This window comes from Trichosurus vulpecula, chromosome 8 (genome assembly GCF_011100635.1).
Source record: "Trichosurus vulpecula isolate mTriVul1 chromosome 8, mTriVul1.pri, whole genome shotgun sequence".
Classification (NCBI taxonomy): Eukaryota; Metazoa; Chordata; class Mammalia; order Diprotodontia; family Phalangeridae; genus Trichosurus; species Trichosurus vulpecula.
Genome location: NC_050580.1, coordinates 54,740,340 through 54,764,507, shown reverse-complemented (window position 1 = coordinate 54,764,507; position 24,168 = coordinate 54,740,340). Strand labels below are relative to the sequence as shown.

The 24,168-nt window shown below is 38.2% G+C and overlaps 2 protein-coding genes across 3 annotated transcripts in view; one reads left to right on the top strand and one right to left on the bottom strand.

The window, feature by feature from the left end:
- The window catches only part of MICU1 (mitochondrial calcium uptake 1), a 271,707-nt gene that overhangs the window by 172,116 nt on the left and 75,423 nt on the right, over positions 1 to 24,168 (top strand). The window lies entirely within an intron of this gene.
- LOC118827902 (ubiquitin-conjugating enzyme E2 D3-like) lies at positions 5,755 to 6,158 on the bottom strand. Its single transcript, XM_036734252.1, has one exon. The coding sequence runs from the start codon at positions 6,058 to 6,060 to the stop codon at positions 5,755 to 5,757; it is 306 nt and encodes a 101-aa protein (XP_036590147.1). The 5' UTR covers positions 6,061 to 6,158.

The window sequence follows — 24,168 nt, the reverse complement described above, 5'->3', positions numbered from 1 at the left end:
TACTCAATTTCTTTTTTCTGAGATGGGGTTATTAAGAAATTTTACTTCCTTTTCTGTTAACCTGGGCAATTTATGTTTTTGTAGATATTCATCCATATCTCTAAGGTTGTCAAATTTATGGGCATACAGTTGGGCAAAATAATTCCTAATTGTTGTTTTGATTTCCTCTTCATTAGAGGTGACCTCATCTTTTTCATTTTTGATACTAGTAATTTGATTTTCTTCTTTCTTTTTTTTAATCAAATTGGCCAAAGGTTTATCAATTTTATTGGTTTTTTCATAAAACCAGCTCTTTGTTTTATTAATTAATTCAATAGTTTTCTTGGTTTCAATTTTACTAATCTCTCCTTTGATTTTCAGTATTTCTAATTTGGTATTTAATTGGGGGTTTTCAATTTGCTCTTTTTCTAGCTTTTTCAGCTGTATGCCCAGATCATTGATCTCTTTTTTCCCTATTTTATTCATGTAGGCGTTTAGGGATATAAAACTTCCCCTAAGAACTGCTTTTGCTGCATCCCATAAGTTTTGGTATGTTGTTTCATTATTGTCATTCTCTTGAATGAAGTTATTAATTGTTTCTCTGATTTGTTTTTTGGCCCACTCATTCTTTAGAATTAAATTATTTAGTTTCCAATTAGTTTTTAGCTTATTTTTCCATGGTTCTTTATTAAAAATGATTCTGATTGCATCATGATCTGAAAAGGATGCTTCAACTACTTCTGCTTTTCTGCACTGGATTGTGAGGTTTATATGCCCTAGTACATGGTCAGTTTTTGAGTATGTGCCATGTACTTTTGAGAAGAAAGTATATTCCTTTTTATCCCCATTCAGTTTTCTCCAGAGGTCTATCATATGTGCCTTTTCTAAAATTCGGTTTACCTCCTTAACTTTTTTCTTATTTATTTTGAGGTTAGATTTATCAAGTTCAGAAAGGGGGAGGTTGAGGTCTCCCAATATTATAGTTTTGCTGTCTATTTCTTCCTGTAACTCCCTTAACCTCTCCTCTAAGAATTTGTATGCCTTACCACTTGGTGCATATATGTTAAGCAATGATATTGCTTCATTGTTTATGGTGCCTTTTAGGAGGATGTAGTGTCCTTCCTTATCTCTTTTAATTAAATCTATCTTTACTTTTGCTTTGTCTGAGATTAGGATTGCTACACCTGCTTTTTTTACTTTAGCTGAGGCACAATATATTTTACTCCAGCCTTTTACCTTTACCCTATGTGTATCCCCCCGTTTCAAATGCGTTTCTTGTAAACAGCATATTGTAGGATTATGGTTTTTAATCCATTCTGCTATCTGCTTCTGTTTTATGAGAATGTTCATCCCCTGCACGTTCAGAGTTATGATTTCTATCTGTGTCTTTTTCTCCATCCTATTTCCCCCTGTTTATGCTTTTATTTCTCCCTTTCCCCTTCTCCTCCTCAACAAAGTTTTGCCTTTGACCGCCGCCTTCCTCAGTTTACCCTCCCTCTTTATTCCCCTCCCTTATCTTACCGTTTCCCACTTGCTACTTCTCCTCTCCCTTCTGACCACCCCCCTCCCTTTTTCCCCCCTTCCCCTCCCACTTCCCGTAGGACAAGTTAGATTTCTAAACTTATCAGGGTATGTTATTCCCTTCTTGAACTAGATCAGATGACCGTAAAACACAAATACTGCTCTTCTCCCTCCCTTCTTTCCCTCTACTATAATATGTTTTTGTGCCACTTCTTTTGGTGTAATTTACCCTTTTCTACTACCTCCTTACTGCTCCTCTCATAGCCCTCCCTTTATATCTCTTACTTATATTTTATATCTTTACATCAGTTAATTTATACAGGCATTCACAACCTATGTATATCCCTTTCAATTGTCAAAATAGCTGTACCATTCTCAAGACTGACTTATATATGTATATACATATATACACATGCATACATGCGCATATATATATATACACACACACATATATACACACACACATATATATATATACATATATATATACATATACACATACATATAAAACACACATAAGATGATATAATCCCACATAAAGATGTAAACAACCTGCCTTATTGGTTAATTAGGTTTGTGGGGTTTTTCCCCCAGGTTACCTTTTTATGTCTCTCTTGAGTTTTGTATTTGGAGATCAAATTTTCCATTGAGTTCTGGCCTTTTCATCAGGAAGATCTGGAATTCCCTTATTTCATTGAATGTCCATCGCCTTGCCTAAAAAATTATGCTTAGTTTTGCTGGGTAGTTGATCCTTGGTTGTAGTCCCAGCTCCTTTGCCCTTCAGAATATCATATTCCAATTTCTCCTGTCTTTTAATGTGGAAGCTGAGAGATCCTGCATGATCCTAACTGTAGTTCCACGATATTTGAATTGCTTCTTTTTGGCTGCTTGCAGTATTTTCTCCTTCAGTTTATAGCTCTGAAATTTGGCTATAATATTTCTTGGTGTTTTCAGTTTGGGATCTCTTTGAGGGGGTGATCGGTGAATTCTTTCAATGACTATTTTGCCCTCTGGTTCTAGGACCTCTGGGCAGTTGTCTTTGATAATTTCTTCGAAGATACTGTCAAGGCTCGTTTTTTCATCGTGGATTTCTGGTAGACCAATAACTCTTAAATTGTCTCTCCTGGATCTGTTTTCCAGGTCAGTTGTTTTGCCAATCAGATATTTCACATTATTTTCTATTTTTTCATTCTTTACATTTTGTTTTACTACTTCCTGGTGCCTCATAGATTCATTAGCTTCCACTTGCTCAACTCTAATTTTTAATGAGTTAGTGTTTTCATTTTGTTTTTGAGTCTCCTTTTCCATTTGGTTGATTTTACCTCTCAGGGTGTCATTTTCTCTCTTTAGATTCTGTATCTCCGTAGCCATTTTGCCAATCTTATTCTTTAGGGACTTTTCCATTTTTTCCATGTTTTCTTTTACCTCCCTAATTTGGTTTTTAAAATCCTCCTTTAGCTCTTCCAGCAATGCTTTTTGGGCTGGAGACCAGTTCACATTACCTTTTGAGGTATCAGACACTTCTATAGTGTCATTACCATCCTCTTCTGTATTGGTATTTTGATCCTGCCTGTCTCCATAAAAAGAATCTATTGTCCTCGGTTTTTTTGAGTTCTTCTTCATGTTGGTTTGCCTTTTGCTGGCTTTACCCCGAATTTCTAGCTTTGGGCTCTCTGTCCCAGCTTTCTTATTCTGGGGCTTGTGAGTCTAGAATTATAACTTTCAGTTTCCTGAGGTGTGGGGGAGGGGTCTGGCTCCCTGGCATCTCACTCCCTATAGGTGCTCTCCAGCACTTGCTTTTCAGCAATGGTCTCAGCTGTTTGTTGTTTGAGCTGATGACTGACGCTTCCCCTGGGGGAGCAAGATTACATCTGGGCTCCCGGTGTTGACCCCTGCCGACTCTGCCCATCTGGGACTAATGAGCTTCTAGTATTTGTCCTGTGAGGCACCACTACTTTCTCCTCTGTTTCAGTTCTCTTTTTTTTTTTCCCGAGGAATTCTCTGGGTGAGGGGGGGAGGGATTAGAGCCTTTTACCTGGCCATTGAGTCTTCCGGAAGTTCAAGAAGTCGAGTTCCTGGGTTTTGCAAGCGTCAGGAGTGGGTGTTTTCACGGCCGGTGGCGTTGCGCTGCCTCTCGTCGCTCCCGCAGACTGCCGTCCTGTGTTGGGAGTCCTGGGGATCTCCGCCGGTTTCGGGTGCCCAGCTTTCTCCCCGTCTGTCTCTCACGTGGATTTCCCCGCTGGCCGCTTCCGCTTTGGTCTGGAGCAGCTCCGCAGCCAAGCACTCTCTGAGCCTACAGGATCGTGTCTTCAGCCTTTCAGACTCTCCCATCTCAGAAATTGGCCCCACGCAGACTGCTCGCGGTTTCTGACTCTCTCAAATCTGTTCAAATTCACTTTTTTACGGGAATCTGACAGACCTTGTGAGAGAGCTCCGGTAAGACGCTGCCTTCATGCGGCCATCTTGGCTCCGCCCCCCCTTTGCCCATTTATCAATTGGGGAATGACTTATCTTCTCATAAATTTGATTCAGTTCTCTATGTATTTTTAGAAATAAGGCCTTTATCAGAGACCCTGGCTGTGAAAATTCTTTCCCAGTTTTCTGCTTCCCTCCTAATCTTGGTTGCAAAAACTTTTCAATTTAATGTAATCGAAGTTATCCTTTTTGCATTTCATTATGTTCTCTATCCCATGTTTGGTCATAAATTCTTCCCTCTATAAATATCACAAGTAAACTATTCCTTGCTCTCTCAGTTTGCTTATAGTACCCGCCTTTATATCTAAATCGTATATCCATTTTGACTTTATTTTGGTATATGGTATAGGATGTTGGTCTATGCCTAGTTTCTGCTATCCTGTTTTCCAGTTTTCCCAGCAGTTTTTCTCGAATAGTGAGTTCTTATCCCAGAAGCAGGAGTCTTTGGGTTTATCAAACAATAGATTACTATAGTCATTGACTACTGTATCTTGTGTACCTAACCTGTTCCACTGATCCACCACTCTTATTTCTTAGCTAGTACCAAGAAGTTTTGATGATTGCTGCTTTATAATACAATTTAAGCTCTGGTATGGCTAGGCCACCTTCCCTAGCATTTCTTTTCATTAATTCCCTTGATATTCTGGACCTTTTGTTCTTCCAGATGAATTTTATTTTTTCTAGCTCTATAAAATAATTTTGGTAGTTTGATTGGCATGGCACTGAATAGGTAAATTAATTTAGGTAGAATTGTCATTTTTATTATATGAGCTCAGCCTACCCATGAGCAACTAATGTTTTCCAATTATTTAGATGTGTCTTTATTTGTGTGGAAAGTGTTTCACAATTGTATTTATATAGTTCCTGGGTTTGTTTTGGCAGGTCGACCGCCAAATATTTTTTTCCATTGCTTTATGCAACTTTATTGAAGAAAAATAAATCAGTTACTAGCAGAGCTATCAGTTGATCACTCATCCATTGACAACTTGCATCATGTATTCAGTGCTATATTAAACAGTGTATTGGAAGATAGATTAACTAATAGCTCCAAGCCTCCTAACAAAATTTAAATGAAAATTACAAAAAGTTCAGGACCCTATTTTGGAATACAAGGGGTGTTTGACTTCCAATTTCCATTCTCTGTAGAACAAGAACGAGTCATTCCTTTATTGACATGCATAAAATACATCACATTTTCTGTTCTGCTGATGCTATAAATTCAGTACCAATTCTCCAACCACATCAGTTATGAGCATAAAGTATATCATGAAACCTCACATCTCTAACAGTGGAAGGCTTAAGCAAGATGGATGCTGCTACAGTAATGTTGCTCCCTTTGATATGACAATTTCGCATCCATCTCCCTCCCCCTCAGATGGTATCCTCAGCATCTGTTAGAGCAGTGAGGAATGGTTTTAGTCTCATAACCAAGTTGGAGTGAAGACATTGGCCACATAATACACATGCTCCACTTTTTTAAAAAAGATTCTGAATCTTGGGCAATTGTTCTCTTGTGACTACTTTACGGTTTCTAAAAGCAGTTATTATCCAAAGCTGGAAGAACTTAAGTCTTCTCAGACGAGCATGTGCATGAATGGAGGGAGGTAAACAAAAAATAAAATTAAAAAAGATGAGGTCTGATAGGGGAGCAGCCGATGAGAAAATCAAAAAAGGAACAGTAATTTAAAGTTTATTCCAGCTATAATGCAGGTTATTCTGACTTTAAGGTAGCATTACATGGAATACTTCGGAGGCCACTCTCAAGATATTCTCTTGTACTTATCTGTCTGTTTTATAGATCCGTGCAATCTCTGGCACTAAGGGGTCATCTGGATTTGGATCACATAGCAGCGAACAAATGGATAAAAGAACTTTAGAAATAGTTAAAGCAGGAGACCACTGTGATCTTAGAATATCGAGACAAATGCTGCCATTACTATTAATGTTTGGATGATAAATTCTTGTTGTAAATGCAACCTTAGGTGTTTTGAAGGGGTAGTCTGTAGGGAAATGAATTGTCAAAAAGAATACACCACCTTGATATGGGCTGTCATTAGGCCCCATTGTGGCTTGCCAATGAAACATATCATCCCCAACTAGACCTGCAGAACACTGTGCTGGAGGATCACGGGCCAAATTGCTAAGTTCCTTATTAATCCGTTTCAGCGCCACGGTGTGTGCTTCTTTCCACCTGACTTGGCACTCTCTTGGTAGGCAGAAGGGTCCGGCCAAAAACTCTGATTATCCTGGGCAGCAGGGAGGGGTTTTGGGGGAGGGGATCTCTCTTCTCACACTGGCTCCGCCCGACACAGGCACATGTACAGAGGGCCCGGGGCCTCCCTCAAGCTGTAGCTGGTGCCTCCCCGGCCCTATGGGGCTCACGCTTACGACACAGCCACAAGATGTCTGCTCTCCCAAATATTTTTTAATGTCTACAGTAACTTTAAATGGAATTTCTCTTTCTATCCTGTGTGAGGTAGTGACAGAATAAAGTGTGAAGGCTTCACAGGGAATATATATACATACATATATATATAAAATGTTTGAGAATCAATATTTAGAGAAAGGGGAAATGGGATGAATTTGAGTCTGTGGGATTTTTTGGAATTGTTTGTACAAGGGTATATATCTCCCTGCTTGCCTTCTCCCCACCGCCCCCCGCCCCCATCACTGCTAGTCGGCCCTGGTAGTGAGAGAGATGCCCAACTCTCATGAGATTTGATCAAATAAAGCTTCCGTTTTTCCTAACCTGAGAAACCTCTTTTTTTGTTTACTTGAGTCAGTGGTCTTCTGATCAACACAGTTTGGGGGGGGCTCATTCCGGGATTCCCCTTAATTGAGGGGGGTCTCCTCGCCAGGGAGCAGGATCCAGTGTGCACCCAAAATTTATTAGGGGACTCCTGGTCCCAGTGTGGAGCTCTGCCTGGTTGAGGGAAAATCCCAAAGAGAGGGACTCAGAGCAACAGAAGCTATGCTAGGGCTCCCACATTCTAAAGTTTAAAAAAAAAAGCCAGCCAGGCCTGTGTGAAAGAGTCATAAAAAAGTACAGATACTCTCCAGAGATAAGCACTCGGAGGTCTGGGGGTTATCTGTTGAGTCTAAGACTAGGGGAGTGCGGTGACGGCTCCCAACCAAATTAGGGCAGGATAGAAACCCCAAGGGAAAGAACGCTCACAAGGAGGCTTCATGGGGGACTCTGGGGGAGTGGGTGACCTTCCCCATTTGGCTAAGTTCTTCTGAACTTGGAGGGTGTGGTGATGGCCCTTGTAAATTATGGGGAAAGGAAAATCAAAGTCTGCACAGTCGGAGCGCAGGTGTGAGGTACCTGTAGATCCTTAGTCAATCAGTTGCAAAATTGGAATGAACAACACAAGTATAAAGGGAAAGGGCAATTAAAACCCATTGCTTTGGAGCAAAATAGAAAGGAAAATGGCCATAGACAAGAGCTCTTAAAATATTTTATCTAGGTGGGGAGAATGGATTTTTCCTGGTGCTTTGAGGAAAGCTCTCCCAGGGAAAGGGAAAAAAGCTTTTAGATTTCTGTATCACTGTGTCCGTGTCTGTCTGTATCTGTGTTTCTGTGTGAGTGTGTAATCTGACACCCTGTAATGTCCACTGTCTCTGTTTTTCTCTCCCTCCCTGACTGCAGGCTCTTCGGAGGAGTGGGAGGGAGGGATAGAGAGAAAGAGAGAGAAAAATGTTTTTGTTGTTTAAGTTATGTGAATAGAGGTTTTGAGAGTAAAAAGGGTTTGGAAACTTTTGGGAAGTTGTTGGAAAATGCTCTTTCTCTCTGTCTCTCTCTCTCTCTCTCTCTCTCTCTCTCTCTCTCTCTCTCTCTCTCTCTCTCCCTCTCCCCATTCCAAATCTGGCCAATTTGGAATGTGAAGAGAGATAAGAAAGAAAGCGGGAAACTTTTCCCTTAAATTTAAATGAAATGTGTTACTCCTAAATCAGAATTTATTATACTATTTGGCACTAAGGCAAATTGGGAAAATGCACAGATCTGAAAAGAGACACTTTGAGCTCCCCAGTACAAGGAGAAGGGACAAGGAGCCACTGATCTTTTCCAGAGTCCACTCACCTTTGACTGACAAATTCAAAGTTCTCACTTTCAAAAAGTTTTTAAGGAGTGAACACAAAAGTGAAGTTTACTTGAGTAAAAAGTTAGAACCATTAAAATCCCTGCCTCCCAGAACTGTCACCACTGGGATACCAGCCTCTGCTTTAGATAACTTCACACTTCTCTGTTCCAATTGCAGAACTGTGTTTTATCTCTGTTTGACCTGTTTCCTGATTTCTAAAGGCAAAAATAGTAAGGGTGGTTGTTATGGGGTCAAAATGATATAATGATTGTAAAATGTTTAGCATAATGTCTGGTATATGTTAGACATAACATTATTACTATCTCTCTAATTTAAATGTAACTGTTAACTTTTGAAGTGGTTTTTAAATACCAAAAGTAGTAAGTTGAATAATTTCTGTATGTGGTAATTTGGAAATGCAATTGATGTCATCTGAAATTTATTGTTTCTGTATTTCTAAAATTCTCATAAACTGTGAAATCTGAGAAGCAATTCTAATCTGATTTTGATATATGTGAATTGGGTTTTTAAGGGATGTGATAAAATTTGACAATTTGAAGCTGTTATATTTGGTTATAACAAGTAATAATTAATAATACTGATATTTACTATGAGAACAGATTTTCCATGTGAAATCTTGTTTACCATGAGAATATATATGGTGGTTTAAGGTTATAGTTTCAGATGATGAGGCGAAAGATTCTCTGTGCAAGGAGATTTAGAAATGCATTTACCTAAATTGAAAATGGATTGCTTCAAGTTTGAATACATAATAATATTTTGGGCATTGTTACATTTCTAAATTGTGTAATTTAGCAAACATATGTATCAGCAATATTGAAGAAAAACAATTTTTGTTATAATTGAGATGTTGTTAGATTAAGAATTGTACTTAATTAAGAAAATTGAGGTTGTTAACTGAAACAAGGACTCTTGGCACCGTCTAGCTATGAATTTTTTTGTCTTGTGTAGAGGAATTCGTATGAAGTAAGTTTTTAAAGTCCTGGTAAACTTTGTTATTGTGATAAGGCTAATTTAATTGGGTATGTAATTTATAGAAACTAAGTGTCCTTCCCACGACAACACCTTTTGACTAAGGAACTTTAAAAAAATCTAGGAATTCTGTATAATACTTGAGAATGAGGACATTTTCCACCAACTTAGTTAATGAATTCCAGTGTTTAAGGGTTAATTTGCTTTAAGAAGAAAGAAATAGATGTCTATCATTTTAAAACCTAAATAATTTTCTTCAGAAAAGTTTAGTGAGTATTCCTTTTTAACATCACGATAAATTTTAAACTGTTTTTAAAGAAGGAAAATAATTCTAGAAATGTTTTGAAAAAATTTTTTTTGTGATTTTAAGCAATAGTTATAGCTTATCAGTGTGTATAAAATTTAATTCCTAAAGTGTCCCTTTCCTCCAGAATGAGTAAACAGGGACACAAATCCATCAACCTGTGAGGTTAGTCATTGACCTCTTTGCTTTGTTTAAGCTAGACTGGGATTCCAGTACAAACAGTTATGTCAGTAAAATTACTAACTTACGAGCTACTCTGTCTTATGGTGGAAACGTAAAGGAAGGCTGAATAATGGGTTTGGAAGATTTGGAAACATAAATAAAGGTTTGGTTGGAAAATGAAAGGCAGATAAGAAGGTTTAGGGACAAATGGAAGGTTAGCCCTCCTGTCTCTCTGGAAAGTTGTTCTGGATCCACTTGCCGGTGGGTTAAGTTAGTTGAGAGTGTGTGAGAAAGTATTTTAGAAGACAGAAAAGTTATGTAGCTTGATTTGATAATTATTAGCTCAATGAAATTTGGGACAGCCCTATATGAAGGATATTTCTTTGCTATTTAAGATTTTATGGGACTACAATTTAATGTTGTTTTAAGCTCTGATTACAGAGATAGGTCTCATGAAGCCAGTAGTGGAATGGCAGGCATTAACTATATGATTGGCTATCAGATATGACTCATGCCTGGAATCAAACAGAGCTAAGGAAGTTCTTTCCTTCTGTTAGGATATATGACATTGTCCCTCTTTTCTTTCATAGCAAATTTATATTATCAAGAAGTTTTGTAAGCACAATGCTCCTGTACTACTATTTGACTGTACTACTTAATGCAATAACCAATTTCTACTTGTTTTTGCTTTGCTGTAATTTGGCCTAATTACCTCCATTAGGTCTCATCTTCTCTTTCTTGGAGAAAACGGGAGTTTATTTTTTAATAGCATTTGTATATAGCCAACTTTGCTGCCTCAGTGAAGTCTAGACAGATTCTTGGAACAGTAGCCAGCTGGCTGTACAGTAATTTGCGGCTAAAAAATGCATTCTAGCCTGTTGAACCAGGCTTTGAGCAAATGCCACTTTAGGAGGTCATATATCATAGATCAGGTTATTATCCTGTGAATTCACTTAATAGCAGAGAAATGATTATTTTTCAGATCATCTCCATTTTTCATTATTTGCATTGTTATAAATGCCTTCTCTCACTCTCTTACCCAGATCTCTCTAGCTCCTCTCATATCTTTCCCTACAACATTAGCATGAGTGATTTTTCTTATTAAAAGGTACTTTAGACCAAGTGAAATAAAGTCTATGAAATTCCTCCTCACAGAAAAAATCCTTCAAAATAAAGTATTTTTTTAAAAATCCTCTTTGGATTTCTTTTCTTTCCCAGTCACTCCTTGTGATTTTATGGTAAATAACCCCACTTACCATATAGCAAAGTAGATGTAGTAAATGATGGCAGCCCTGAGAAGGAACCTCACATTCCCAAAACCCACTCTAATATACTCAGTGGATGGTGTTGCCACTATTTGAATTTATGAAAAGTGGCCATTTATGGTTTTAGTACAGAATCTCAGAATTGGAAAGGACTTTAGAGACCATCTATTCCAGACTACATCTGAACAGAAATTCCCTCCATAGTCGTGTTGGGTTTGCACAAGATGGTCCATTGGGTTGTCAGAAGAGAATGCTAGCATCTCTATTTATTGTTATTTTTTTAAGGGAAAAATAAATTTTACTAATATTTAATGTACAGATTGACTCTGGTACCCTCCCTTGATCTATATGACAGTCATTTGTCACATGCAGTGCACCAGCTGTCCTGAAGAAAGAGTGGCAGCCCCACATTGTTGAGGAGTTTACTCTCATTCTTCATTCACTTTCAGTGTATTACAGCATCTTGTAGTTTATGAGTGCTTGGCTAAGTGGACTGGCCGGTGATGTTACCTAGTTCTAAGTATAACCCACCACCCCTAACAGACAATGCCATCATACCTTAACTATTTGAGAATTTGTATCAACCATTTTACCTTAAACTAAGTGCTGAAAGGCCTGGAGGGACCTTGTATAAGAATCACGTTTGAATAGGCTGAAGAAACTCGGGTGTACCCCAAAGATCATCTGTAAATTATTAAACAAGTTGAGAAGGAAGAGATTTCTGGCCATTGGAGGGAGAGTGGGGCATTCTTGCTGAAGCCCCTTGAGAAGAACCCTTCTACCCAGTATTTCCCAATGAAACATTTTAATCTGGTTCAGCCTGCCTTCTGGAGTGCTGTGGGCTGCATGGTCCCAAGTCTGACATGTCTGTGCCAGGCAACTCTCTAAGACTATGAGTTGCCAAAAAAGTTTCCAGTCTGCCTTAGGAAGGGGTGTTTCCTCCCCTGGGAGTTCCTATATCTACGAAATCACAGGTCCAATCCCTGCCCCTAGTGCTTTATAATATACATAATAAATGAGTACAATAGCATAAATATGTAATTTCTAAATAAATATACATATATTAGGAGCATATGCTCAAAAATTTACTGATAGAGTCCATAATCAAAAGGGTTTGGAGGGCACTGATTTGCAGGCTACTTGGAGGATAGTGTAGAAACATCATGGCAATTTATCACACTCATGGTGTTCCCAGTGGGAATTGAAATGGCTGGTCAGTCAGGCAACAAGCATTTATTAAGGCTTTTTATGTTCCAGGCACAGTGCTGAGTGCTATACGTAAAAAGAAAGGCAAAAACCAGGTCTCTACCCTCAAGGAGCTCACATTCTGAGAGAAACAACTCAAAAACAACCTTGTATATCCAGAGTGATGGGAGGGAATCTCAGAAGGAAGGCCCTAGCAAAAAGCAGAATGTGAGCTGAGCGGGGAAGGAGTCCAGGAATCCAGAAGGTAGCAGAATGTGGGTCACATAGAACAAGACCTTTATTAACCTGAGTCACATGAAACCTAAAAATCACTAATCATGTCAAAACTCCACTATAATAACATTAACAAAGATGATGGGGAAATGTTATGATGAAGTTGTGTAATGATTTGATCAGAGCTTTTTGGTTGAGGTCTACTAAGGAAAGAGAGAGTTGCTAGTGCTTATAACAAAGGGATAAAAGCATTGATTCCTAGCCACTACTCTGTTTTATCCTCTTGAGGATTATTACTCTATATTAATGTCAAAATCTTGGCAGCAGCGATGTCGCCTTTGGGCACTAATCTGCTATGTGGTATTGTTACTAAAGACCCTGGACTCCTTCTTGCTCTCTTTCCTTAAAAAAAACATTTAGGGGAGTGGGACTCTGCTGAAATCCCCTTTATCCATTCACCTGCTGACTATTTACCGAGCTTTGCCGGAACATTCCCGTGTTGATTTCCCCCTATCTAACAAGCCTTAGGTAGGTTTCTCCCTGTCCAATGGGCCCTAAGTAGTTCTGGCCTTCCTACAGTCCTGCATAGCGGAGCCTTGCAACAATATTTAGACTGGTGAATTAACAAGTACTACCCGTGTAGCTAGGTGATGTAGTGGAATAGAGCAATGACCTGAAGTCAGGAAGACCTGAGCTCAGAGTCTACATCAGACAATTACAAGCTTACTAGCCCTGAAAACTAGGCAAGTCACTTACCTTGTTTGCCTCAGTTTCCTTATATGTAAAATAGGGATGATAATCAGACTTACTTCCCAAGGTTGTTGTAAAGATCAAATGAGATAATGTTTGTAAAGCATTTTGCTAACCTTAAAGTTCTATATAAATATTAGCTACTGTTGTTATTATGATTAAACCCCCCCCCAGCAATGTTTTAGCTGTACACCTAGTTGATTGGCTCAGTTGAGTTTTTTTCACTTTGTACATGACACAGTACCACAAGTTTTCAGCTGTCCAATCAATATAGGAGCTATATTCTATATTACATTTCACACCAGCCAAATTTTTATATTCCTATCCCAGTTCACATTTCTCTGGGTTTTTTCCAAACCTCTTTGTCTCTAAAACAGTCTCTACCTTGCAGCTTTGAAGTTTTGAGCAGAGTGTCCTCTGAATTTCTCTTTTCTTGGCAGTTTTATGTTGTGTGCTATGTTTTATTGCTATGATTGTTGGCAAGAGTATAGAACATATTATACAGATGTCGCTTTACAGACAAGACAGAGGAATATATGTGTTTGACTTCCTTGCCTGTTTTCTGTCTGCTTAATTTAGGGGGGAAAATGTCTTGAGATTTGGTGTCTGTAATGTAAATACCTTAAGATTGTCTGCAGTGGTAGTTTGTAGTCATTTTCAGAAATTCCTTATGTGACACAATATTATTGTAGGGTTTTTTTTAAACCTAATAAATCACTTTGAATTTTCACTCTAGATTTTAGGAATTCCATTTCCATGTTGCATAGAAACAACTACAGTTTAGAGAGACCATCACTTGGTGACAGCTTACTAGGTAGCTGAAAGATTGTTTCCTCATTCAGGTAGCTTTTGTGCTACTGAATGAAACTCTTCTACATTTCCTTTCCACTTTACTGATCTCCAGTTATCATAATATTAAGTGAGCTCCTCTCTCTTTTCCACCAGCTAAAGAGACTATTGGCTTCACTGTCAATCAGGAAGGAGCACAGGGATTAGTTGTATATTTTCTCTTAATTTAAACTGTACCAGACTTTTCAGGAAGTTCATTAAGCATGTGTTGTTCAAGTTGAATTTTGCCATAATCAGGTTTTAGATTTAGATTTGGGAAGAAAGCTCTTCTAAAATAATGTAGCAAATTTGCCAGCAAACCTTGTAGAAGTTCAGGCAGTTGCACTGGTTGGTTGCTACTCTAGCTTCAAAGAGTAAATTTTTTTCCCTTTAGTTTGTCATCAAATTAAATTAAATTCTTAATTAAATTTTAGAATCTAATGTTACCGTAGCGGATTGGTAAGTATATTAAATGGATATTTCTATTCCTAAACTGCCCTTTGAACTGACTTTTGTAGTTTGCTTCTGGTAAAACTGTAGCATAAAATGGTTTTCATGATTCACCTATGTAGACCCATAGAATCTTTCAGTTGCAAGAGACTATAGTCCAACCCTTCCCTAAAACAAGGATCTCAACCACAAGACCCTGAGGAATTTGTTTCACTGTCTGTTTCTGTCTGGCATTTGGTAAATTGAATGTCTAGTAGTAAAATATTTCATGCAGTTTTGACCACAGACTTTCATGTGACAGTTTTCTCTGATATTAAAAAGCCACAAAACATTGGTAGCCATATTCTTGTGCGTTGGCTCTTTCCAAATAATTTACAGTTTATTCCTCTTCAACCACCACCATCTATGAGACAATAGCTTGCTCAGAGCAGTGTACATAGTAAGCATTAATAGGTATTTGTTAAAGAAAGCAGATGGCCAGGGATCAGAAGGGAGAATTTCCAAGTGGAGGTGAGAATGGAAGCTACAAAGGTTTATTAAGGGGTGACTATGTCCAGTGCAGGGGCAAACTGAACAACATATTCTTGTTCTTCTTTCTTAAAACATGCTCAGCATTGTCACAGTGTCTATCCTTTTCTTCACTAAATTCCCATTAAAGCTCCCGATCGTTACTGACTCTAAAAAGCAGTGAAATAATGAGGACTGCCTTGCTGATTGCCCCTGAGACCATTACCATCTTGGATTCCAGGCCCCTTTTTAAAATTAGTATGTGGAGGAAAGACGGTCAACCTTATAGAATAGGCAGAAGGTACTCTTCAAAGATGTGCTGAAAGAGTTTCTGTCCACATGACCTCCATGAAGGCTGCCAGCACATAGCTAGAGACATAGCATGAAGCAATCTGGAATGGGCTGACTGTCTGGTCAAAGGCATAGGGCCAACAGGGAGAATGACAAGCAACCCACAGCTTTTGTCATTAGCAGCTGCAATCATATATCAAAGAATTCTGCATATGCCAGGAAAAGGATTGACAAGCTATGGCTTGTTTAACCGTATGTATTCATACAGTCTCAATCAATCAGTAGCATTCTTTACAAATGTAGAGAATAGCTTTTGTACATACATTCAATCCCTCACTTTTGCCCTCCCAGACCGGGCAAAAAAAACCTAATAATGATGGCATATGAAAAAGCAGGTACTAACTATTTGGACTTTACAAAAGACTATCTGAACAGACATGGTGATTTCTGGTTTGTTCAGACAAATACTGAGCAGATGACAACCTTAGACATTTCTAGATTGTTCTAGTCTTAATGGCCACGTTAACCAATCCGGCTGTCTGATTGAATGAAATAGTTCTAGACAAGTGCCAAAAAAATGAAAGGTCACTAGGTAAGGTTAATCCTTTTCATCCTGATTGTCTTAGGAAGTTTATAAAGCCCTTTGAATCAAGATACCTAACAATGAACCTACCTTGAAGCTTTTCATCCCTTACCTTAAGGAACTGACTAGGCAATATTATAAATAGCTCCTTGTTACCAGGAAAGCAGAAGAACGGTAGGGCCACAAGGAACCTTAGCAGTTTTCTAGCCTAGGTTGAGTTCATTCTTTTCCTGACCTCCCTTTGGAATACAAAAACCATTTCTTGCCATTGTTATTACCAAAGCAGTTGGTGACTAAATAGCCTTTTTTTGCTCATTCCCAGCTCCCCATTAGGACCACTTCTTCCCCTGAAGGCTGTTTTCTTTATAAGTAACCAGAGAAAGAATAATACTGTTGCCATCTCATACCCAGATTACTTTGCTTTTAATCTACCCTTGTTCTAATACTTCATTTATTTCTGTTCTCCCACTATATATATGGAAACTTTTTCCAGCATCATATCTTGGGGGTGGGGAGGGCCTAGAAATAGTTTTCTGGGTCTCATTCCAACTTAAATTAACCCTTCCCTCTCTGATTTTAGTCTTCAGGCCTATTGTTCTTTTACAGCTCTGGATTTCAATTTCTATAATCTCAGTTTCCCTAACAGCTTTGTTTAGGGTGGCTTTTTTCTGCAATGACCAATACCCTTCCTTAGTGTTCCTTGAGAGCCTCCTTGAAGCCTCTGAGGAGCTTTAAATATTAATGATTTTAAGGGATTTATTGAAAAGCATTTCTTTCTTTTTCTGAGCACTTCATCATCTTTGAGAAAAGACTGCTATAGAAACCTATGATGTTTTTTGCTCTATATGTGTTAAAGTTTTATAGATTATATTTGGTGCTTCAAGAATACCACAGCTCTTGTGGGAAAACAGGTACTTTAATGCGCTGTTGGTGGAGCTGTGAACTGGTCCAACCACTTCAGAAAGCGTTTTGGAACCATGCCCAAAAAGCTATTAAACTGTGCATACCCTTTGACCCAGAGATACTACTACTAGATCCATCTCCTGGACAGATCAAAGAAGGAGGAAAAGGGTCCATATGTACAAAAATATTTATAACAACTCTTTTTATGGTAGCAAAGAATTTGAAACTGAGGAAATGCCCATCAGGTTAAGAATGGCTGAATAAATTGTGGTATATAAATGTGATAGAATGTGGTTGTGCTGTAAGATATGATGAAGGGAACAGTTTCAAAAAACCTGGGAAGACTTGTATGAATTGATGCAAAGTGAAATGAGCAGAATTAGAACAAGTTATACAATAACATATTATAAAACAAATCAGCTCTCAAATACTTTGTGACTGATCAACACAAGGACCAACCACAATTCCAAAGGACTCATGATGAAACATACTATATACCTCCATACAGAGAAGTGATGGACCCAAAATACAGATTGAAACTTCTTTTCTTTCTCTTTGTTTTTAGACTTAGCTAATGCAGGAATTTGTTTTGAATGACTATACATATTTGTAATAGGCTGTGTTTTTCTTGCCTTCTCAGTGAGTGGGGGTGGGAAGAGAGGAGAATTTGGAACTGAAAATAAAATAAAATTGAATTAAAAAAAAAGAATATCATCACTTTTCAAATTAAGAGCCCATGGAGCCCAGCACCCTCAATTGACCCACAGGGAAACTGAGGCTCAGAGAGGGGATGTCATTCATGTCTGGATTGGAAGCAGATCCAGAAGTCGATGGAGTCCAACATCCTCACCTAACATACAGGACTATATGGCTCAGAAAGAAAATGTCACTGACGATCCAAGAGTTTCAGGAGAGGGTAAAGACTCAGAGTCTATATTGTCTAACACTCTCACCTGACACAGAGAAATACTAAAGATCAGAAACAAAAAGTCTCCAAGTTTCCCAAAGTGTCTGCACTGGAGGGAACCTCCAGGAAGGGGCATTGTGAGCAAAAGAGGATGAGATGGTTAGGCCTACCTAGACTAGGCCAAATGAAGTGGAAATGTAGGCCCTGAAAAGAGAAAAAAGAGGAATGAGACTTTGAGAACTTTTTTTTAATGGGGCATGATTTATGCCCCAACCTGGAAATGGATGTTTTCATCTAGTCGATCAATAAGCCTTTATTGAGAACCTGTCATGTGGCTCAGCACTATCCTGGGCTCTGGGGGTATAAATACCAAAGAATAAAATAGCCCCTGCTTGCTTTCGAGGGAAAAAAACAAATTGAATGATAGGTGACTACCTATCTTACACTTTGCATGCTATGGGTGAAGAAACAGACTATAACCACTCATTTACTTCCTCATTTTTATGCAATCACAATATTTAGAGCTAAATGGTACATAAGAGATCAACTTATCCAACTTTTTTGTGTAGAGGAAGAAACTCAGTTCCAGGAGGTAGAGTGACCTTTTTCAATCTCATATACAGTGTAACTAGCCAAGTCAGGATTTGTTATCTTCTGACTCTGAGATCAGGGTTGTTTTCACGTTACCAAAATGCTGCCCCCACTTATGTCCATTCCAGACTAGTTAAGTGCATCCTTCAAAGTCTGGCTTAAGTCCCACTTTGTATAATTGTGTGTCCCTTTCCTAAACACTCATGCTTTGGGGAGGAGCAAAGGCAATTATAGTGATAGATTCCTTGAACAAAGCCCCTTTCCTTTTTGGGTCACGATTGATTTTTCAGACCTTTCAGCTCCTGAGAGTGTTCCTACAAGTGAAAGTCCAAGGCAGCAACCCAATAAGTAATCCAGCTTGTTGATGCTCTCTCTCTTTGTATATAAAATGACCACTGACATTTTCTTCTAATTACTTTAGCCTTGTTTTATTATTTCATATGCAGACCCATTAATGATAAATAGGTTTTCATGATTCTCAAGCTGGCTTCAGGTCCTTAGCTTGTTAAATTATTCACCTGTAGAAACTATTCATTTATATTGTTTTATTGCATCTATACCCCAAATTGCTCATTTATACACTCACGTATGCCTTTTGTTTACCTGAGGAATATCATAGTGCCAAATATGGTAAGCACTTATTAAATGTTTGGCCACTTGAAGGAAATTAGTAATTCAACAGAAATAGCTCTTTCGATAATTCTGATTTCTCTTCATTATGCTGTCCTAGTCTTTTCTTCTCTGATTCCTTTGTTAGAGACACTAAGATTATCTCTTTTCAAATGAAGCTGAAATCAACAAAGGCAAATCTGACTCACAACTTAAATTTACTTTACCAAAGCAATTGAGATCACTAACCGTATGTGTGTGGGATGAGGGGTTATGGAGAAGTAGGAGACAGTTGCCTGGTACAATGTATTTCCCTAAAGGCTACCCAACTAGGACAGTAGTGATTAGAATTTAAAATAAGAAAATATCCAGCTGATTAAAGGTTAAAGTAATTTCTAATTTAGACTTCTAGTTTGCATGGTCTTTTGTCTTTGAATCCCTAGCACCTACCTTAGTGCCTTTCCCACTCATAGTAGGTGCTTAACAAATACCTTTCAGATTGATCTCTGGGTTTCGGATAAATTTTCTCCTCATTTTCCTCACTAGGCTAAAGTTGACCTGTGAAGATGTGAAAATAGCTTCCTTTGTTGAGAATTTTTGAAATTGGATGATGTGGTGAACGTTGTAATACTCCATGACAGATAATTGGTGAAGAGGAAGAATTTCTCCAATGAGTTTTTGGATTGTTGTTTGAATGAATAAATGTACTTGCCATTCACTTCCTATTGCATCATTATATTCATCATTTCTAGCTGTAAGCACAGGTTGTTTTGAATAGTGGCTAAGATCAACCTATCAGTCTTCTTCTATACTTCCTGATTCATTTATATTTTTAAAATTTCTTGATTTAATAACTTAGTCATGTTGCGGAGATGCTTCGTATATAACTGATATGAGATGACAAGAGGAGGCTAACTCCCATGGGATGATGATAGCTACCTAGGAAGTAACCAAAGAAAATTGTAGATCTCTTATGTGTGATGAAGACAACGATAAGTAAATGTCACTAATAAGGCAGAGAGGACATAGTATCAGTCAATCAAGTGTTTATTAAGTACCTATTTTGTGCCCAGCATTTGTGTTTTGCACTGCAGGTGATCAAAGGGGAATAAAAAACATGGTTCTTGCCCTTGAGAAGGTTATAATCTTCTTGAGAAGCTAAGATCTCTATCCAAGCAATTAGAGAATAGTCAAAGGTACTGTGTAATCAGGGACTAAACCAAGTGGTATATAAACCACAGATGTCAAACACTCAGCCCATAGGCCACATTTGGCCGACAACACTCCTGAGTGTGGCCCTAAACAGACTAAAATATAATTGAGAAATAATTAACAAAATAAATAAAAATGCAGTAAAACATAAATAATGTTAATGTATGGCTTTCTAATTCAATATGCTGCCCACAGGGATCCTTACATACAGTTTAATGGACCCTGTTTCTCTTTGAGTTTGACACCACTGGTATAGACTCCTCATACAATAAGAGTTCAGAACATTCAGAAAAAATCAGTATGAGCTGGAGTAATCAAGGAGCGATTGTGAGGAAATTAGAATGAGAAGTTTACCTTGATGGAAGAGTAAAATTCAAACAGGAAAAACAGAAGATGAAGGATGTTCAAGACAGGAAGAAATATCCAAACCAAAAGGACTCAAGAGCTTTTTAGGAAACACCTCTGCAGATATTTGATAGTCTTATCAAGGACAGACAAATGATGGCTAAGGGCCTTACCAGTGTAGAAGATAAACTGGTTTGGGGTTTTTTCCAAACATTACAGAGGAGAACGCTGGAAGATTATGAGCCATATCACCTCATGAACAAAAAGCAATGGAGGGAAAGCACAGAAAGTTTGGCAAAAGACCTAATTAAGCCAGATCGTCCCAAGGGTGTTTAAGAAGGAAACTGGAGGAAGGCTAACAAACAGATGAAAAATGGAAGTTGCAGATAGGCAGCCTTTGATTAAAGATAAGAAGAGATTTCCTAGAAATTAGAGCTGGTCAAAAATAGAATGGACTGACATGGAAGGTAGTAAGTCCTTAATCACTATAGGTGTTCAAGAAGAGCCTGAATGATCTAAGTATGCTGTAGACAAGATTGCTCCTGAGGTGCAGGTTGGATTAAATCAGGGCTTCTTAAACTTTTTCCCCTTGAGACCCTTCCATGCTTCTTAAACCGTGGGTCACAAACAATTTAAGAAGCACTGGATTAGGTAAATGCTGAGATTCTTTGGTAAATAATTCTGGAAGAAGAAGCAGAGGCGCTTGTTATTGTTCAGTCATTTTAGTTGGGTCTGACTCTTTGTGATCCAGTTTGTGGTTTGCTTGGCAGAGATCCTGGAGTGGTTTGCCATTTCCTTCTCCAGCTCAGTTTTATAGATGAAGAAACTGAGGCAAACATGGTTAAGTGATTTGCCCAGGGTTATACAGGTAGTAAGTGTCTGGGGCCAGATTTGAACTCAGAAGGATGGTTCTTCCTGACTCCATGACTGGCATGCTATCCACTGTGCCACCTACTTGCCCATTACCATTACCAGAAATGGGACAGAGCTGTTCAGAGACTGGCTCTCTAAGTGGGTAGAGAGTAATCATTGGCAATTGAGCAGATCCTAAGCACTGCCTGATAGAAGCAAGGAAGATGTAAAACTACAGTGGTACACAGCTTGGTATAAATTGACATGTCTGCATTCTGAATTGAAACACCAAAAAATGAGCAATATGAAATTTCCCAAGCTGCTTGCTAATTAACTGCCAACTACATTACCATAAAGTAAAATAACTAAATATGAAATCCTCTCTACAACAGGGAATCTCAGCCTCTGTGTTATATCAAGACCCAGGAAAACCCAAGATCTTAGAAGTAGCTATTGTCTCTTTTAAAACACTATTATAAGCCATAAACTCTTTAAGAATACTAATATAATTAAATCACATATGGAGTAATTGTCCACATAAACCCTCAGAATTTAAACTAATTATATTTTAATAAGACAATACTTTGCCTGATGAATCTGTTATCTCACTCATGTAGACACTTGCTCCAGCTCATCTCTGACTTCTCACCCTGGACACCTCCTGTTCATATTCTCCCATAAGCCATCCACGGGCAGTCCACCCAGCATGCTGAAAGCCTTTCTCAAGAGCTTGGCCTTGAGTGATTCCAGTGAAGAATGGGGACCTTCCATCCATTCTCGCTCATTCTTACTATAAGTCTCCCCAGCCTTTCTCAGTTTTACATCTGTGGTCACTGGATCATTTATCTAGAGGTGGTCATCTATTCTAATAACCTTATTTTACACAGGAGGAAAGTGAGGCCCACAGAAGCAAAGTGATTCATCCAAGGTCACAGAGGCAGTGAGTGGTGGGACCTGAATCAAGTTGGAGCTCTTTTGCGTGTACCATGCCCCTCTCTGAAATTCTTTACGTCACTTCTCCTGTGCAGGTTTTCCTTAGGATTACATTGCGATCTTCTCTTGCCCACTATGAACCTTTCCATTGCTCCCTGGGTCATTTACAATTTTAATTCTTCAGAGGCTGTGGTGTTATAAGACCCATGGCTATATAAGATCACTGGAAGAATACTGATTCTCATAAACAATACAAGTGTAAATTATTTTCATAGTGATTTTGATAGAGATGGGTCAGTAGTTACTGATATTTTCTCAAGTACTTTTTGGGGAAGAAATGATTTTTCTCTTTATCTTTTCCATTATGATCTTTTTTATTAATAATTTTAATTAATTATTTTATTAATTTTTAATAACTTTAATTAGTATTTTATTAATACCCTTTTCTCTTTTTTATGCTATCATTATCTGTTCCCCATTCCCAAACAGAAGCCCATTCTTATAGCATATATAGTCAAGCGAAACAAATACATACATTGTCTATGTCTGAAAATGCATGTCTCATTCTGCACCTCTAGTCTGTCACCTCTGCCAAAAAATGGGAAGCAAACTTCACCATCAGTCTTTTGGAATCGTGATGGTCAATGATAAGAGTTCTTAAGTCTTCCAAAATAATCCTGTTTTCCCATGGGGTATTCATTGCATAAATTATTATTCTGATTCTGCTTTCTTCACTCTGCATTAGTTCATATAATGTTTCTCTGAATTCATCTCTTATCATTTCTTGCATATTCTATTACATTCATATACTAAAATTTGTTCAGTCATTCTTCAATAGATAAGGACTTCCTTTATTTTCAGTGTTTATGATACAACACTACATGCTGCTATACTTGTATACATATAGGCCCTTTTCCTCTGTCTTTGATGTCATTGGGGTTGTGGTATTGCTGGGTCAAAGGATATGCACAGTTGCGTGATTTTTTCAGGATAGTCCCAAATTGCTTCCCTGAATGGTCGCATCCATTCACGGCTCTATCCGTAGTGTTTTGGTATGCTAATTCTCTTATAAAATTTATTTTCCCAAGGATTTTCTCTCCTCCTTTTTTGATACCCTAAAAATTCTTTCCTCAGTATTCTCAAAATTATGTCACTTCCAGCATGGACCACCCCCCCCCCTCCCCTGCATATACTTGGTTTAATACTGCTACTCTCATCTTTTTTTTTTTAAGTGCTATTTCTACTTCCTCAGGAAGCACATTGGGACTATCCTGTTAGAAGCCAAATATGGAGGCTCAACTGTCCTCAATGGAGAAAAGTATTTATTATAGAAATCTAGACAGATCTTTTCCATTGTCTATCTCTTTGTTAACCTTCCTCGAGTTTCATCCTCAAACCCCCCTGGGATGATCTGGCTTAATTGGGTCTCTTATTGAGTTTTCCATAAACTTGTATTTTCCCCTTCATTGCTTCTCATTTATGACATTCCTCGAAATCTTCCACTCTTCTCCTCTGTGATGTTTTACAAATAAGTCTTATCTTCTACATTGGTAGAAAGATCAGTGATCTCTTTCATACTCTAAGATACTTTTCAGCAGGTTTATGCATGTGGCAACCTTGCTCCTCCTCTGCTATCAGAGGCCAATGCTCACATAGTCTCTGATATGAATTATTTAATATTAAGTAAGTGATAACCTGCTGACAAATGACTTCTCATATTCATTCGATTTATAATCATTCTCCAGTATAATTTGACTTATCTTATTCAACAAAGTAAAGCCTCGCCATATTCCTAATATCCCCAGGGTTTCTTTCAAATATGAATTCTCTGATGTTGGATAAGGTTTTTGCAGTAGGTAAAAGTTTTTCCGCATTCATTGCATTTACATTTTGAATTCTACTTGTTAAGGGGTCAATCACTAGTGTTTGAAATATTACATTGTTACTTACCTTGATTTTTTTATTTAATCATTTGCTCTGAGATGGAAGAGTAATATTATAAAATTAACCAAGTCCGGAGTCAGAGTTCAGAATTAACCTCCTCTCAAGAGCCTCTTTCACATCATGATCATTAGTTTTCAACAGTTCATCTCTTCCCCTTCCCCACTCCCAAAGAGCCATCCCATCTTTTATCCTTTTTCAATAAAAAATGTCTCTGCCAGCAGAGCTTTGGCTACTTAGTGAAAAGCAGAGTGCCTCTGATCACT